We start from the raw sequence: 14275 nt of genomic DNA on the forward strand, positions 1-14275 counted from the left end.
GGCAGGGCGTCCTTGGGAGATGATATCTGTGGAAGATAAGGGGCAACGTGACCACTCACATAATCCCCGGGCTTGTTTCCCCGGCATGTAAGGCTGCTGCACCCGTCTGGCCCCTGCTGCTTCCTGTCACTCACCCGAGCAACATATGATGACAATGTCACACCAGCGAGGCATGAATGTGAGCGGCCACAAGGTGACTGTCACAGGAGGCAACGGAGTGCCAGGATAATGCCTGTGACTGGTGACAATGAGGGTGGTGACAATGGGGGGTGTGTGACAAGTGACCCTGTAATAGGACCTCGGAGATGGTGCCATGTTGACCCGAAGATGGGGTACCACGCTGTGCCCCTGTGACAGGTTGATGATGGAGGGGAGCAGAGGACCCAGACGTCCCCTCATGACGATGTGACAGAATGACGGCATCAGGGACAGACGGGCGCAGTACAAGGCCAGGGCGTGGTGCCATGGCACTGCAGACATCACGACGGGGCTAGATGGCATGATGAATTTGAGGGGCCCCACGGTGACAATAAGAAGTGCCCATTCATTGAACTGTGTCCCCTCATAATGTGCTCAGAATCCTGACCTCTATGGCTGCTAGGTAAGGGACCCTGGTGGGGTAGTGGTTATGCGTTGGGCTGCGTTCCTCATGGTCGGCAGTTCGAAACCACCAGCTGCTTGGCAGGACAAAGACAGTTTTCTACTCCCTTAAACAGTTAGTCTCGGGAACCCACAGGGGGTCACTGTGAGTCACCATTGACTGGATGGCAGCGAGTAATGCCTGCCTGCTAGGTGATGGGCATGTCCCATTTGAGCCAGTCTTTTACAAGATATGAAAGAAGCAGATTGGGAAAGCAGAGGTGGTGGGAGACAGATGTCACACGGCGATCTCCCAGGAAACAGGAACAAAACAACACCCTCACTGCTACTGAGTTGATTCCTACTCAGTTGGACAGAGGAGAACTGCCCCAGAAGATAGGGGATAGTTCCAGTTGAGGGGTTAAAGATTATCATCCAGCTTCCACGGCTCCAGAAAGACTGGATTCTATGAAAATTTGGAAAATTCTGTTCCATATGTCCCCCCTTTTGATCATGACTTTTTTCATGGTTATTTAAAACTTTTATATTAAGCATTGGCCAGCTGGACTAAGTTTAGATGATTCTGATTTGGTTGGCAACATCTAAACCAGCGGTTCTCAACCTGTGGGTCGTGACCCCCCCCTTGAGGGTCAAAGGATTCTTTCACAGGGCTCACCTGATTCATAACAGCAGCAAAATGACAGTGATGACGTAGCAACGAAAATAATTTTATGGTTGGAGGGTCACCACAACGTGAGGAACTGTATTAAAGGGTCGCAGCATTAGGAAGGTTGAGAATCACTGATCTAAAGCGTCATCGTCAGGAGCAGGTTGACCATATGCCTTCTTCTCACCATCAGGCCTGATCAAGGTGTTGACCTTGGCCATGTCAATGTCACAGAGCTTCTTCACAGCCTGTTTGATCTGGTGCTTGTTGGCCTTGACATTCACCATGAACACCGGTGGGTTGTCTTCGATCTTCATGGTGGACTCTGTGGTCTGGGGGCACTCGGTGATGGCCCAGTGGTCAAGCTTGTTTCTCCTGGGGGCATTCTTACACGGGTACTTGGGCTGCCTCCTCAGCCTCAGGCTGTTGGGCCTCAGGGAGGTTTGCGATGTGTGAATGTGTGTGGGGGGTATGTGTGTGGGGGGATGTGGACGCCTTTCAGCACGGCCTCCTTGTCCTTTCACGTCCTTGCTTCTGTTTCCATTGGGGGAGGGGCAGGGGCTTCCTTCTTTGCCTTTGGTGCCATCTTTGTTAAAAGGAGACCATGACTCTTACATAGCGTGTTTGATCATGATGTGCGGTGATGGTAGCCAACCACCACCCACTTCGGGTCACTGGAGGCGATTGGGCACATATGTCCTTGCCTTACTTCTTCAGCTTCACCTCTGTCATCTTGCCCCCATTCTACTGATTGCATGGAAACTTCTGGAAATGTATCACCACCTGATCCACCCTTCTTGGGGGAGAAAGCCTTCCTACTGCTTTGCAGTTACAGCCTCAGGCCTGCTGTGTCCCTGATGGGGGTTCTGACCCACCTCACTTTCTGCACACATGCTAGGCTACTCCCAAGCCCCCTGGTATTTGCCCAGTGCCCATGTGAGATGCACTTACTGGCCGGTGACTTGGTAGAAGTCTGGGGAGTGGAGGAGGAGATTGGAGAGGTGACCCAGGAGCCTGGGAATGAGTGACAGAGATGTCCTGAAGCTGGTCCATCCACAATGGACCATGAACAATGCCCCCTGCCCCCAATTCTGACACACTATGCCAACTTGGCTTCCCAGGTCACTCGCCTCAGCCCTCCTGACCCTCTCATGGGCCTCAAGGACCCCTGTGCTCAGCTAGGATGACCCACTCTTTCCCCCTGGTCTTTCCTGAAAGTCCTCTCTGCCTCACACCCTCAATTTACTCTTGGGTCCTTGATACCCCACAGGGCCCACAGTGCTGACCGAGTGACTCCCCTGCCAGGGAACCCAGTCCTGACTCCCCACAACAGTCAGGGAGCTTACTGTGGCCTCTGCCACTTCTCCAGCCTCCCTTTGGGCCCTCTTTATCCCCCACCCCCACCCCAAAGCTTGAACAGAAAATGCTGTGGCTGCATAGTGTTTTCTTGGCCGTAATCTTTATGGAAGCAGATCACCAGGCCTGTCTTCCACTGCACCACCTGTGAGTGAGCCACCAACCTTTGGGTCAGCAGCCCCCAGAGGCCTTCCCAAAGCGCCAGCCCCTCACAGTTCCAGCCCTATACTGTGCTTGCGTTAATTCCCTCTGCTTTTGTTTCCTTCTCCTGAGAGGCTTCACACCCCTGTGTCTCTGGACGGGGCAAAATGGTCAACCCATATGGCTGCTGACTGAGTCAACTCACAAGGCTCTTAGAAGAAAGGCCTGGCAGTCCAGTTCTCAGTGCTCATAGCCAGTGAAGGTCTGATGGAGCAGTTGTACTGGGATAGACTCCGAGTCCTCATGAGCTGGAGTCAACTTGATAGCAGTGATGCTGAGCCTTCTAGATCCATCCCCCGACATCCTTCCGGGAGTCCTGGCCTCCAGCCTGGCCTAGGAGTGTCCAGTGTCTCCTCCCAGGCTGGTTCTGACCTCCACAGAGTTAAGGGTGCTGCTGGGCAGAGGACTGGGAAATCTGTCTGGGGTGGTGTGGTAGTTATATAATCTGTTGTCAATTTGAGGATTAAGAGTGAAGGGGTGAAGTCTGTCGATCATTGTATAGCCAATTAGGCCTCTGTGTGGGCGTGGCCTTCTCCTGAGAATGCTAGGAACTCCTGCATTCCTCCCTGGAGGCGGGAAATTCTCTCCTGGCTCACTTCCTGAGAGACATTCTTGTTGACAAGCTACATGGAGACAGGCTGATGGAAACCAGAGCCTCAGAGCTGAAGGAACCACATAGAGACCCTGCCAGTGCTGAGATGTCTCTACCGCCACTGGATCCATAAGACTTTTCACCCACAGGCCTATGATCTTCCTGCATTCGGCATCATCACATGTGTCTCATGAGTCTGAAGAGGACTTTATAGATTGGTATCAGACATATGGGCTAATATCGGACTTATGGACTTGATCTGAACTGGGCTGGGATGCTTTCTTAATGTACAATTGCTCTTGTATATAAAGCTCTTTCTTATACCCCTATGAGTGTCTATGAATTTGTTTCTCTAGTCTACCCGGACTAGTACAGGCCGGCCTCTCCTCTCTTCACCCTCCTCAGCAAAACCCTCAGTGCTGCTCCCCAGAGACCACCTGCCTCCAATACAAGATGGGGATGAGTCTGGAGACCAGCTGAGACCCGTCCAGGGAGAACAGTAACCCCAGACTCTCATAAGCTCGAATCCTAGTGCCACCACTTACATGCTTGGTAAAGCTACCTTCACTTGCCCGAAAAATGGGATGATTCTAGGAGAATCTGTCTCACAGAGTGGTCTGGGATTGAGAGAATGCGTGTGAGCTCTTAACACCAAGCCTGGCACCTTGCAGGCACCCAACAAACGGAGGCCATGAACCACTTGCTGATGAAAACCAGGGGCTTGTAGCCTTCCATATGGATGACAACTCAATGTCGAGAAAACCAAAGTCTTTGCAGCTGAACCCATGGGTAGCACCATGGTCAGTGGAGAAAAGCTCGACGTGGTCAAGGGTTTCATCTTGCTTGGATCCACAGGCAATGCTCATGGACGCAACTGTCAAGAGACCAAAGAACTCGTTGCATTGGGTAAACGTGCTGCACAGGACCTCTTGACATTGTTGAAAAATAAGGACGTCACTTTGAGGACTAAGGTGCACCTGACCCAAGCCATGGTATTTCCAGTCGCCTCAATGCATATGAAAGTTGGAACCTGTGTTAGTCTGGGTAGACTAGAGAAACAAATTCATAGACACTTACATGGGTATAAGAGAGAGTTTTATATCAGAGAGTGATTTTCCATTAAGACAACATCCCAGCCCAGTTCAGATCAAGTCCATAAGTCCAGTATTAGCCCATATACCCGGTACCAATCTATAAATTCCTCTTCAGACTCATGAAACACATGCAATGATGCCAAATGAAGAATTATCACAGGCCAGTGGGTGGGAAGTCTTGTGGATCTAGTGGTGGTGTAAGCATCTCAGTGCTGGTAGGGGTCTCCACATGGCTTCTCCAGCTTGGAGGCTCTGGCTGCCATCAGCCTGACTCCATGTGGCTTGTCAACAAGAATGTCTCGCAGGCACTGAGCAGAGAGAGTGTGTCTCTCACCTGCAGGGAGGAAGACAAGAGTTCCCAGAATCCTCAGGAGAAAGAAGGCTATGCTACATAGAGATCTCATTGTCTATAACCTGAATGACAGGCTAGAATCCACCCCTTCACTCTTAATCCTCTCAAATTGACAACAGATTATCCGAAGACCACAGAACCTGAATAAGGAAGGCCAGAGGAGAATGGATGTATCTGGATTACGGCGCTGGCAAAAAAAAGTATTCAAAGAGCCACGGACCAGCAACAGGACAAACAAACCTGTCTAGGAGGAAGGACAGGGTGAGACTTCGTCTTACATACATTAGACATGTTGTCAGGAGAGTTTAGTCCTTGGAGGACATGGTGCATGATCAAGTAGAAGGGTGGTGGAAAAAGAGGAAGGCCCTCAATGAGATGGATGGACCCAGTGGCTGCACCCATGGGCTCACACACAACCACATTGGTGAAGATGGCACAGGACCAGGACCGAGGGTGCTTTATTCTGCTGTACATCGGGCTGCCATGGGTCAGAACCAACTGGACAGCACCTCACATAGAAGGGCTACCAATGGAGGCATGACCCGCAGTCACCTTTCAATAAGGAACTCAGGGTGGTAAAGGAACAATTTAGGGGTAACCTAGCAACGAGAAGATTTTTGAACTGAATTCAGCTGCATGTGTAGGAGTAAGCGTGTAACGGGTTCAAAGGCCAACAAAAATCCCCTGACAAGTCCTTTTGTTAAAGTGGGAAAGGGGGGCAGGGCAGGGGAGTGGTCGACAAACTTTGATCCAGTGTAGACCCCAGACAGGGAGCAGAGGTTTTGAAATCCAATCCCCCTGATAGGTGGGGAAACCGAGGTCCAGAGAGGTTGTATTTTATTTTTTAAGCCTAGGCTTTTGGGATTTCTTCACTCTTTCTGCTGGGAATCAGAAGGACCCCCAGGAGATGCATCTTGGCACAAAGTCTATGGTTTTTCTACTGCTGTTGGGAAAATACTCAGCTGGCCCGTCACCATTCTGACAGCTTCTTCAAGACCTTGAGTATATAGGTCACCCCGCGCGACCTTTCTCACCCCACTCTTCCGAATGGAATTGCTCCTCCCCCACTCACCCCTCCCGACGTTTCCAAGGGAATCTTCCTAGCGGTCCAATTTGGACCCATAGGGGTAACTCTTTAAAGCGGCCCGAAGTTCAAGTCTGCGCAAAATTTGCCTAATCCAGGCGGCAGACTCTAGGCACCAGGTGGGCTTCCACTTCGCCCTGGGAATTCTCCGGGGCCCCAGGGGGAGGCTGCCCGCGTGGCTGTGGGAGGGTCTCCCAGGTGAGTCCAGGGCGCCCCAAGTCCGCGCCCCCACCTCGGGACCAAGTCAGCTCAACTCCTCCCCGAAATCCCAGGCCCCTGAAGCCCCTGACGGCACCCACCCGATCCCAGCTCCCGCGCCCGCGCTGGCTAGGCGCCTCGCTGCAGCTCTCCAGTGCCTAGGAGTCGCCCTGGAGTCCCAGGCCCTCCCCCCAGCCCCTGAGCCCACGCCCCCTCGGTCCCGGAGCTTCGAGGTGCAGACACACCCTCCCCCAACTCCTCTCACCCCCACCTCCCCCAAGTGGCAGCTCCCGGCCGCCGCAACGCGGTGGGGTGGGCCTCTAGCTTCCGCGCTCCCGCCCCGGGCCCTAGAGGCGCTCTTGGCAGGTACGGAGGGCGTACGCTGGGTAGGGGGGGAGGGGAACGGCCTCCTTTGTTTGCACGGAAGCCCCAGTCCCAGCCCCTTCCTCTCTGGACGCCTGAGTGAGGAGTGGGGTTCAGGCGCCCGGCGGGGGCTCGGCCCAGGCGCCAGCGGCGGCGGGGCGCCCACCCAGCCCCGACCCGCAGGTGAAGGCAGAGCTGCGTGAGGCCTGGGCTCTGCGCCCTGGTGCTGCCTGGGCTGAGGGTGCGGCTCTGGTCCCCGGGGCGCCCGTGCCCGTCGGTGGAGCCCAGGAAGCCCGTTCCCTGGCCAAGCGGCGCTCCTCCACGGCGCTCATTCATTCCACGCGTTCGGACACGCGGAAGGCGGGTGAGGGCGGACCCCCCGAAGCAGGAATGGAGAAGGGGGTTCCTAGGGATGGAGGGTACCCGGAGAGGGCCCGCTCAGAGCGCAGACCGACCTGGATATCTTGGAGGGGCAAGCAGGGGGCGCATTTTTCCCAGCCAGGCCACGCTCGCCCATTCCCAACAGGCTCTTTCCCTTCTCTGGGGATCTGGGGACCAACCACCCGTTGCTCAGACTAGCCCCACCTCACCGACCGTTAGGTGTGGCTTCTCGCCCCCCCAAGTGTCCGGCTTCACCTTTGCCTGGGTCGAGGCCTCCATGTGGGGCCCTGACCCCCTCACCTGCCCCCCACCCTTCCTGGCCCAGGAGAAATGCCAGCTCCCTCCCTGCTGCTGGGACCTCAAAAGGAAAGACATCGGACTCATTTCCTTCCACATAGATTCTGGCTCATGGCGCCCAGTGCGTTAAACGTGAGCTCCATAGGGTTCTCTTACCTGTGCCTGGCCTTTTCCCCACATTTGGGTAGGTTAGGGACCCTGGCGGCGCCGTGATTACCAGTTGGGCTGCAACCGGCAAGGCTGGTAGTACAGACCCACCACTGGCTCTGTGGGAGAAAGACGGGGTTTCTCTTCCTGTACAGGGTTACCATCTCAGAAACTCACAGGGGCGGTTGCCCCGTGGTTCTACAAGGTCTCTAAGCATCTGCATTGACTGGACGGCAGTGAGTTACTGAGTTTTGTTGGGTAGGTGCCAACTCCCATCCTTCTGTGCCAACCAGAGACTGCAGCGCCTTCTCAGCCTTCATTTGCGCACCTGTGAAGTGGGAGGATGGATGTCCTCTGGGTTGGGAAGCTCCCACCCCGCCCCCAATGACCCTGCCCCTACCTAGCGTGTCTCAGTCTCCTATAGACTCCCCCCAATCCCCAACTCCCACCCCCCTTGTGGGGAAACAGCCTCCTTCCTCATGCAGAGTTCACTTCCCACCCACGTCTCAGTCTGCTGATTCCTGATAGGATTCCTCCGGTCCTCATCCCAGCCCCGCCTCTCCACCTGCTTGCCAACTCCAAGCCTTAGTTCCCGCCTCCACCCCCTTGGCACAGGTCTCTGGGCTTGCCTCTCTCACACGGAGATCTTCAGGGGTGCGCCAATATTCCCCAGATGAGCTCAGTACAGTCACTTAAGCCTACCAGACCCGCCCCTGTGAGGTCTCTGGAGTGGTTTACCTCCTTTCTTGCTTCGCAACGCTGAAAAGAATTCCTGTGGCAGACACCCTTTCGTAAACCCAAGTAATCTGCATGAGGGAAAGGAAAGTTTCCCCTTATACAGTCTCAGAAAGTACATGCTACTTTTGGAGCACAAGGCAGCGCTGAGACCACGCAGGAGCTCACAACGGAAGGTGGCCACTTGAGGAGAGCACGGAAAATCACGTGAAATGAATAACGGAACAGGAGCTTGAAAACCACACTGGGTGGGAACCAAGAGCAGCAAATGAGAGAGAGAGAGAAACAGAGACTGTATCCCTGGGCCCTGCCTTTATCCCTTTCCTGCATTACCGGAGGGGACATGGTTGCAGGTATTGGCCGACTTCATGGCAGAGTTCAGGCACACCTGGGTGATGTCACATCGCAGGTGTCTAGGTGTTTTACCATAGGTGTCTGATGGGTGCCTGGCTTCCCTGCAACCCCTTTCTTGGGACCCTGTCTGGAGATTTCTGCCAGCGCAGGCATTTGGGGAGGACTACAGTGAACCCTCGCCACTTCGCGCTTCGACTTCCGCGGCTTCACTCTATCGCGGTTTTTGCGTAACAGCACATGCTCTGTCATTACTGCCACTGACTGGCTCATACTATACACGCTTCTGTCTGCATCGCTACGTATCGGAGCTACGTATCAGATGCATTTTTGCTTTTGTACAGTGTACTGTAATTGTTTGCGATTTTTAAGAAATTTTATCTAAGCCCTATGATGGCTCCTAAACGAGCTTCTTCTTCTAAGCCTTCTGACAATAAAAATAAGCGCCAGAGGAAGATGCTCACCATCCAGGAAAAGGTAAAACTTTTGGATATGATCAAAGATGGCAAGAAAATCGTGGAGGTTGCACGCCATTTCGACTTGAATGAGTCTTCCGTTTGCTCCATCCGGTGTACTTCATAATATAATAAATAATAAATGATAATTGTAACGTCCAAAATGTTTTACTGCATTTTCCCTTTTTCTTTAATAAATTGGGTTATACGCGTGTAATGGTGACTAAAGGGTGTTTTGTCATGTCCTCTATGCTCTAACTACGAAAATATTTGATTTACAAATAAGGAATCCTACTTCGCGGAATTTCATTTATCACGGTAGGGTCTAGAACCGATTAACCGCGATAAACGAGGGTTCACTGTACCTCCCTTTATCCCTATACTAGCTACCTGTCGTCCCCACCTGCTCCCTCCACACACACTGCCCTCTTCTTGCTCCTGCTTTTTCTGTTCCCTCTCTGCACCTGCATCTTCTGGCTGACTCCATCCTGGAGACATCGCCCCTCCTCCAGGAAGCCTCCTTGGGTTGTTCAAATGAGCCTCCCCTGGCCACCCCTGGGCCTCCCTTTCTGGGAATCCTCTCCTAGTCCACTGGGCCGTTTCTGGGAGCTGGGTTTGTGTGTGCCTGACTCCCACTTGCTCTCGGCAGCCTCCAGGGACAAGGCCTGACTCCAGAAGGACCATGCTTGGCAAGGAGAGGACTGGTGGCCTCACCATGTCTCCGAGCTCCCTGGCGCTGCTCCTTCTGGCTTGGGGGATACTGTCATGTATGGCAGGTAGCCAGGGCCGCTGGGACAGGGCAGCCAGGCCTCCAGATGCTGGATGGGTGCAGAGGCAAAGTCCTCCTGTTGTCTTGCAGGGGTGCGTGGCTCCCCAGATACTGAGAAACCCTGGGGGGGATAGGGGCAGGGAGTGGGCTGCCCTGACACTCACCGGTCATCCTCTCACCTGCCTACCTGCTCCCCCAAAGGCCAAATGTGCGTGGCTCTCGCTTCCATGACTACTGCTGCCCCGGCTGGGGGACACTGCCCAGTGGGAACCAGAGTGTCATGCGTGAGTGCCCTGGAGGTGGGGGCTTGGGAAAGGGATACTGGATGCCTGGCTCTCGTTTGAGGAGCCGAGTCGGTTCCAACCCCTAGCGACCCTATGCCCTAAAGAATGAAACGCTGCCCCATCCCGCCACATCCTCACAATAGCTACCCTGTCTGAGCCCATTGTCTTGCCAAGGTAACACAGACGTGCCGGCTCCCTCGGGCACCCGTAACAACACACGTTTGTAGGGACACAACCAGATCTCTGCCAGGCAGTGGAAGCAGTACTGCCTTGTGATGGGGTGTGGGGGCAGGGCAGCAGGGGACTGTGGGTGTCCAGGAGGCAGCCGACACCCAGGTCTTCAGGCTGAGGCGGCAGCTGTTGCATCCATGTTTTGTGCAGGTGTGTGCCCTCAAAAGACAGCGGAAACCTGCCCCGTAGCGTTTCCCAGGCTGTGCTATACAAAGGAAGGCGACCACCACACATCCAGGGGGTCGGGGGTGGGGGGTGAGGCTAGAAGGGGCTGAGGGACAGACAGAAGGAGTCTGGGCCTTGAAGAGTGGACACAGGCTGAGAAGGAGAAGGAACATGGCCAGTGGTTTCGAACGCACTGCCATTGAGTGGAGACCGATAGAACCGCCCTGTGTGTTTCCGTGGCTGTCACTGTTTATGGGAGTAGAAAGCCACCTGTGCCTGGTGATTTCAAACTGCCGACCTTGAGGATCTCAGCCCACTGCATAACCATGATGCCCAGAGGGCGTTTATAAACGGCAAAGGAGGCGGGGCCCTGGAACTAAGTTGGTAATGGGCGGGACTGGTCCCCGGATCTCCGCATGTCGGGGGCGGGGCCCTGAGGACTGACAGGTGGTGGGTGGGACTGGGGGGGGGACAAGACCCAAGGAATGATGGGGTGGCCCAAGGGGCAAGGCTTGGGAAGGACAAGCAGTGCAGGAGGTGGGTCCCTGGGACTGACCCAGTGGCGGGGGTGCAGGGAGTGTCGCGAGGAGCCGGAAGCTGGAGGGGCTGAGGGGCTGAGGGCCAGGGGGAGGGCGGGAGGAGGCCCAGGAGAGAGGCCGCTAGCTGTCCAGCGTTGCAGGTGCAGACTGATCCAGGCGAGGTTCTGGGGAAGTTGGGCCAGGAGGGGTCTCTGGAAAGCATCTCCCCCATGCAGACTCTGGTGGGCTTAGGGGCTGCCTTTGTTTTTTCTGGAAGGGGCTTCCCTTGGTGGAGTTCCAGCCCTGTTATTGGAAACATCTGGAGAGCCGGCACAGGAAATCATAGTCACATCTAGGCCCCTTGGCTCTTTGGTGGAGGGGTGGGTAACTTGGCCACCTTTGACCCTGGTGGAGGTGGAGAGGATGGCGTTCAGAGCCCAGCCCATTCGCACACATGCTGGGTCTCTCCCAAAGGCCCGGAGATGTGGCAGGGTCAGGTCAGAGATGGGGCAGGCTTGCCGGTCGGCCACCAGTCATCCCTGGCGTTTGGCCCAGGCCTGAGAGGAGAGGTGGGCCTGGGCTTTGTGGCCTGTGTTTTGAACTACCTATATACTCATGTAAAAGCCGAGTTTTTCAGCACATTTTTTATGCCATTTTAGTGGTAATTAGGTGCCTCGGTTGATATTCGGGTTGACTTATACTCGACTATATACGGTACTTTGGAGAAAAGGTTCTGCAGGGGGAAGAGGAAGACATTAGCTAAGAGGAGGAAAGGCTTTTTAGAGAGGGGAGCAACTTGAGCAAAGGCTCATGTAAAAGAAGAAGTCTGGCGTGTTTGGCGCAGGGGGGCAGCGAGGACAGCAGGGAGGTGGAGGCCTGAGCTGGGGCTGCAGGGATGGAGATGCCAGGCCTAGGAGGACACAGGCCTGCTGCCCACACCCACTGTGCCTGTCCCACCCTACCCCAGACTACCGGACAGGACCCTGCTTGGCCATGTGGGCCCTGAGGGGTGTCATCACTAGCTGACAAGCCTCGTCTGCACCAGGGCACTGTGCTGTGCCACTGTGGGCCAGGCTTGGGGCTACCGGTGTGCCCTCTGCCCTCCCCAGCCACACCCTTGCCGCAGAGGTTTCATCCCCAGTGTCCAAACAGGAGCCTGCCATGGTGAGTGTGGGGGTTCGGTGGGGGTTCAGTGGGAGCCCTGGGCATCCTTCATTCCTCCCTGTAACAGGCCTCTCACCCCCTGGGTGGGCAGTGGCCCTGCAGATATGGATGAGTGCCAGGCTGTCCCTGGCCTGTGCCAGAGGGGCAGCTGCATCAGCACACTGGGCTCCTTCGAGTGCCACTGCCCGGCGGGATATCAGCTCAACGGGGGAGCAAGCAAGTGTGAAGGTGAGTGACAGGCAGGGGACCTGTTCTGTGTCCTTGGCCGCAGGGGACCCCTGCAGGAGGGGGGTACCGGGCTGGTGGAGTGTTTTGGTCCTCGGATGTAGATGAGTGTCTCAGAGTACCAGGCTTGTGCCCCAGGGGCACCCGTGCCAACATGGCTGGCAGTAAAGTGTGTGCCTGTCAGCCATGGCCAGCAGCCTGGATGGAACCGGCTGCCTGGGTGAGCTGGAGCCGAGGGGGCTGCCTCCATCCCCATGTGCGCCCCTGCCTCTTTAGGTCACATCTCTGTGCCACTCTGCCCTCTAGCCTCCATCTCTATGTCCCTCGACTTCCCTGGCCCCCAGTCTCGCCATCCCCCTCAAGACTGTCCAAGAATAAATTTGAGTACATCCTCAGTGTTTGAGATGGGGAAACAGACCCAGAGAGGGGACCACAGAAGACTTGGTGCATTTGAACTGTGGTGCTAGAGAAGAATATTGGAACTCTCCATGGGAGTAGAAAGCCCTATCTTTCTCCTGCTGAGTGCCTAGTGGTTTTGAACTGCTGACCTTGCAGTTAGCAGTCAGCCCAACGTGCAACTACTAAGCCATCAGCGCTCCTTCAGTAGTCTGCTTCAACCAGTCTGCAAAACAAGAAGAAAAAAAAACAACCTCACTGCCATCCAGTCAATTCTGACTCATGACGACTCTATAGGGCAGGGTAGAACTGCCCTGTGGGTTTCTGAGACTGACTCTTTGCGTAGTAGAAAGCCTCATCTTTCTCCTGTGGAGCAGCTGGTGGTTTCGAACTGCAGACCTTGAACCACCAGGGTTCCTCTCAACCAGTCTGCAGCAGGTTGATATCCATACCCAGCTCCCTGCACCTCCAGCATGGTGGGCATCTCTGGGCTGTGCCCCTGCCCCCTGAGTGCCCACCCTCCCCTCTGAGGCCAGGTTGAGGGAGGTCTTCCAGGCAGACACTCCTGTCTGCTGCCTTGATGAACTGGTCCATGGACATCAGAAGTTACTTGTGGTCAATACTGAGGGCAGGGGAGAATGCTGGGCAGTTCTCCAGTGTCCCCTGGCCCCTCAGGTGGGGCCTTTCCTGGGCTGGAGTGCATGCTGGGCCCCATTTCAGAATTTCAGCGCCTCCACCTCTGAGGCCCATCCTGGCAGTGTGGACAGATTCTTTGGACACCTGCACATCTGGCTGCTAACTGGCCGAGCCTGGATTTGAACCCAGATCAGGCTGCCTCTGAGCTTTGCTTTGGGAGTCAGGCCTGGGTTCCAGCGGCCAACTGAGCTGGTCAGGAACTCTGTGACCTTGGTCAAGTGGCATGACCTCTCTGAGACTCGGTTTCCCCCTCTGTAAAATGGGGTAATGACTATGTAAAGGAAGTAAGGTCTGGCGATTAGCTTCTGTAGAGATGACAGCCAAGAAAACAAGGGTGTTTGGAGCACGCCTGGGGCCGGGATCAATGGCTGGGGGCGTGGTGTGGGTTTAGCTGGGGCGTAGGGGCAGGATCCTTTGGGCTCTCATTGCCTTTGCTCAAGGCTGAGGCCAACCGTGAGGCTGAGCTGCGACGATGTCTTCCCATTAGTGGCCTGACTTTCCATCCCTGCCTCCTCCCCTGGAGAGCCAGCAGTTCGGGTTGGATCACCAGTAGTCAGTGGCAGGTGGGGAGTCCTGGTTTCCTGGCTCCCTTCCCATCTGCAGCTGTGTGACCTTCAGATGTGGCTGACTTGCACAGTCGTGACTTCCCCGCGGGCTCCTGGGAGGTCCCCAGGTGCATCTGGCAGAGGAGGCTGCACGTTTGTCAATTTTCCCAGCCTCAGCAACAGCGACCTTCCCATTGGTGGGCGGGGCAAGGGAGCGACTGTGGTCCTCCCACTGGTGGGCGGGGCTAGGCGACTAGCAGCGGCCCTCCCAGTGGTGGGCGGGGCACGACGGCTACCTGTAGCCCTCGGGGAAGGGTTGTGGATTTTTTAACCTAAAAATATGCTCATTTGGTGGCGAAGAAAGCTGATGGTGCCCGACCATCAAAAAGTACAGCGTCTGGGGTCTTAAAGGCTTGAAGGTAATCAAGCG

The 14275-nt window shown here is 55.3% G+C and overlaps 1 protein-coding gene across 1 annotated transcript in view; it reads left to right on the top strand.

The window, feature by feature from the left end:
• Positions 1 to 4180: 4180 nt before the first annotated feature.
• The window catches only part of FBN3 (fibrillin 3), a 51064-nt gene continuing 40969 nt past the window's right edge, over positions 4181 to 14275 (top strand). The window contains 7 exon segments of the mRNA XM_013008500.1: positions 4181 to 4195; positions 6024 to 6123; positions 6235 to 6509; positions 6604 to 6850; positions 7110 to 7285; positions 11929 to 11983; positions 12086 to 12211. Coding sequence (XP_012863954.1) covers positions 4181 to 4195; positions 6024 to 6123; positions 6235 to 6509; positions 6604 to 6850; positions 7110 to 7285; positions 11929 to 11983; positions 12086 to 12211 — 994 coding nt within the window.

This window comes from Echinops telfairi, unplaced genomic scaffold (assembly GCF_000313985.2).
Source record: "Echinops telfairi isolate 266 unplaced genomic scaffold, ASM31398v2 ScPeMD7_36;HRSCAF=134, whole genome shotgun sequence".
NCBI classification, from domain to species: Eukaryota; Metazoa; Chordata; class Mammalia; order Afrosoricida; family Tenrecidae; genus Echinops; species Echinops telfairi.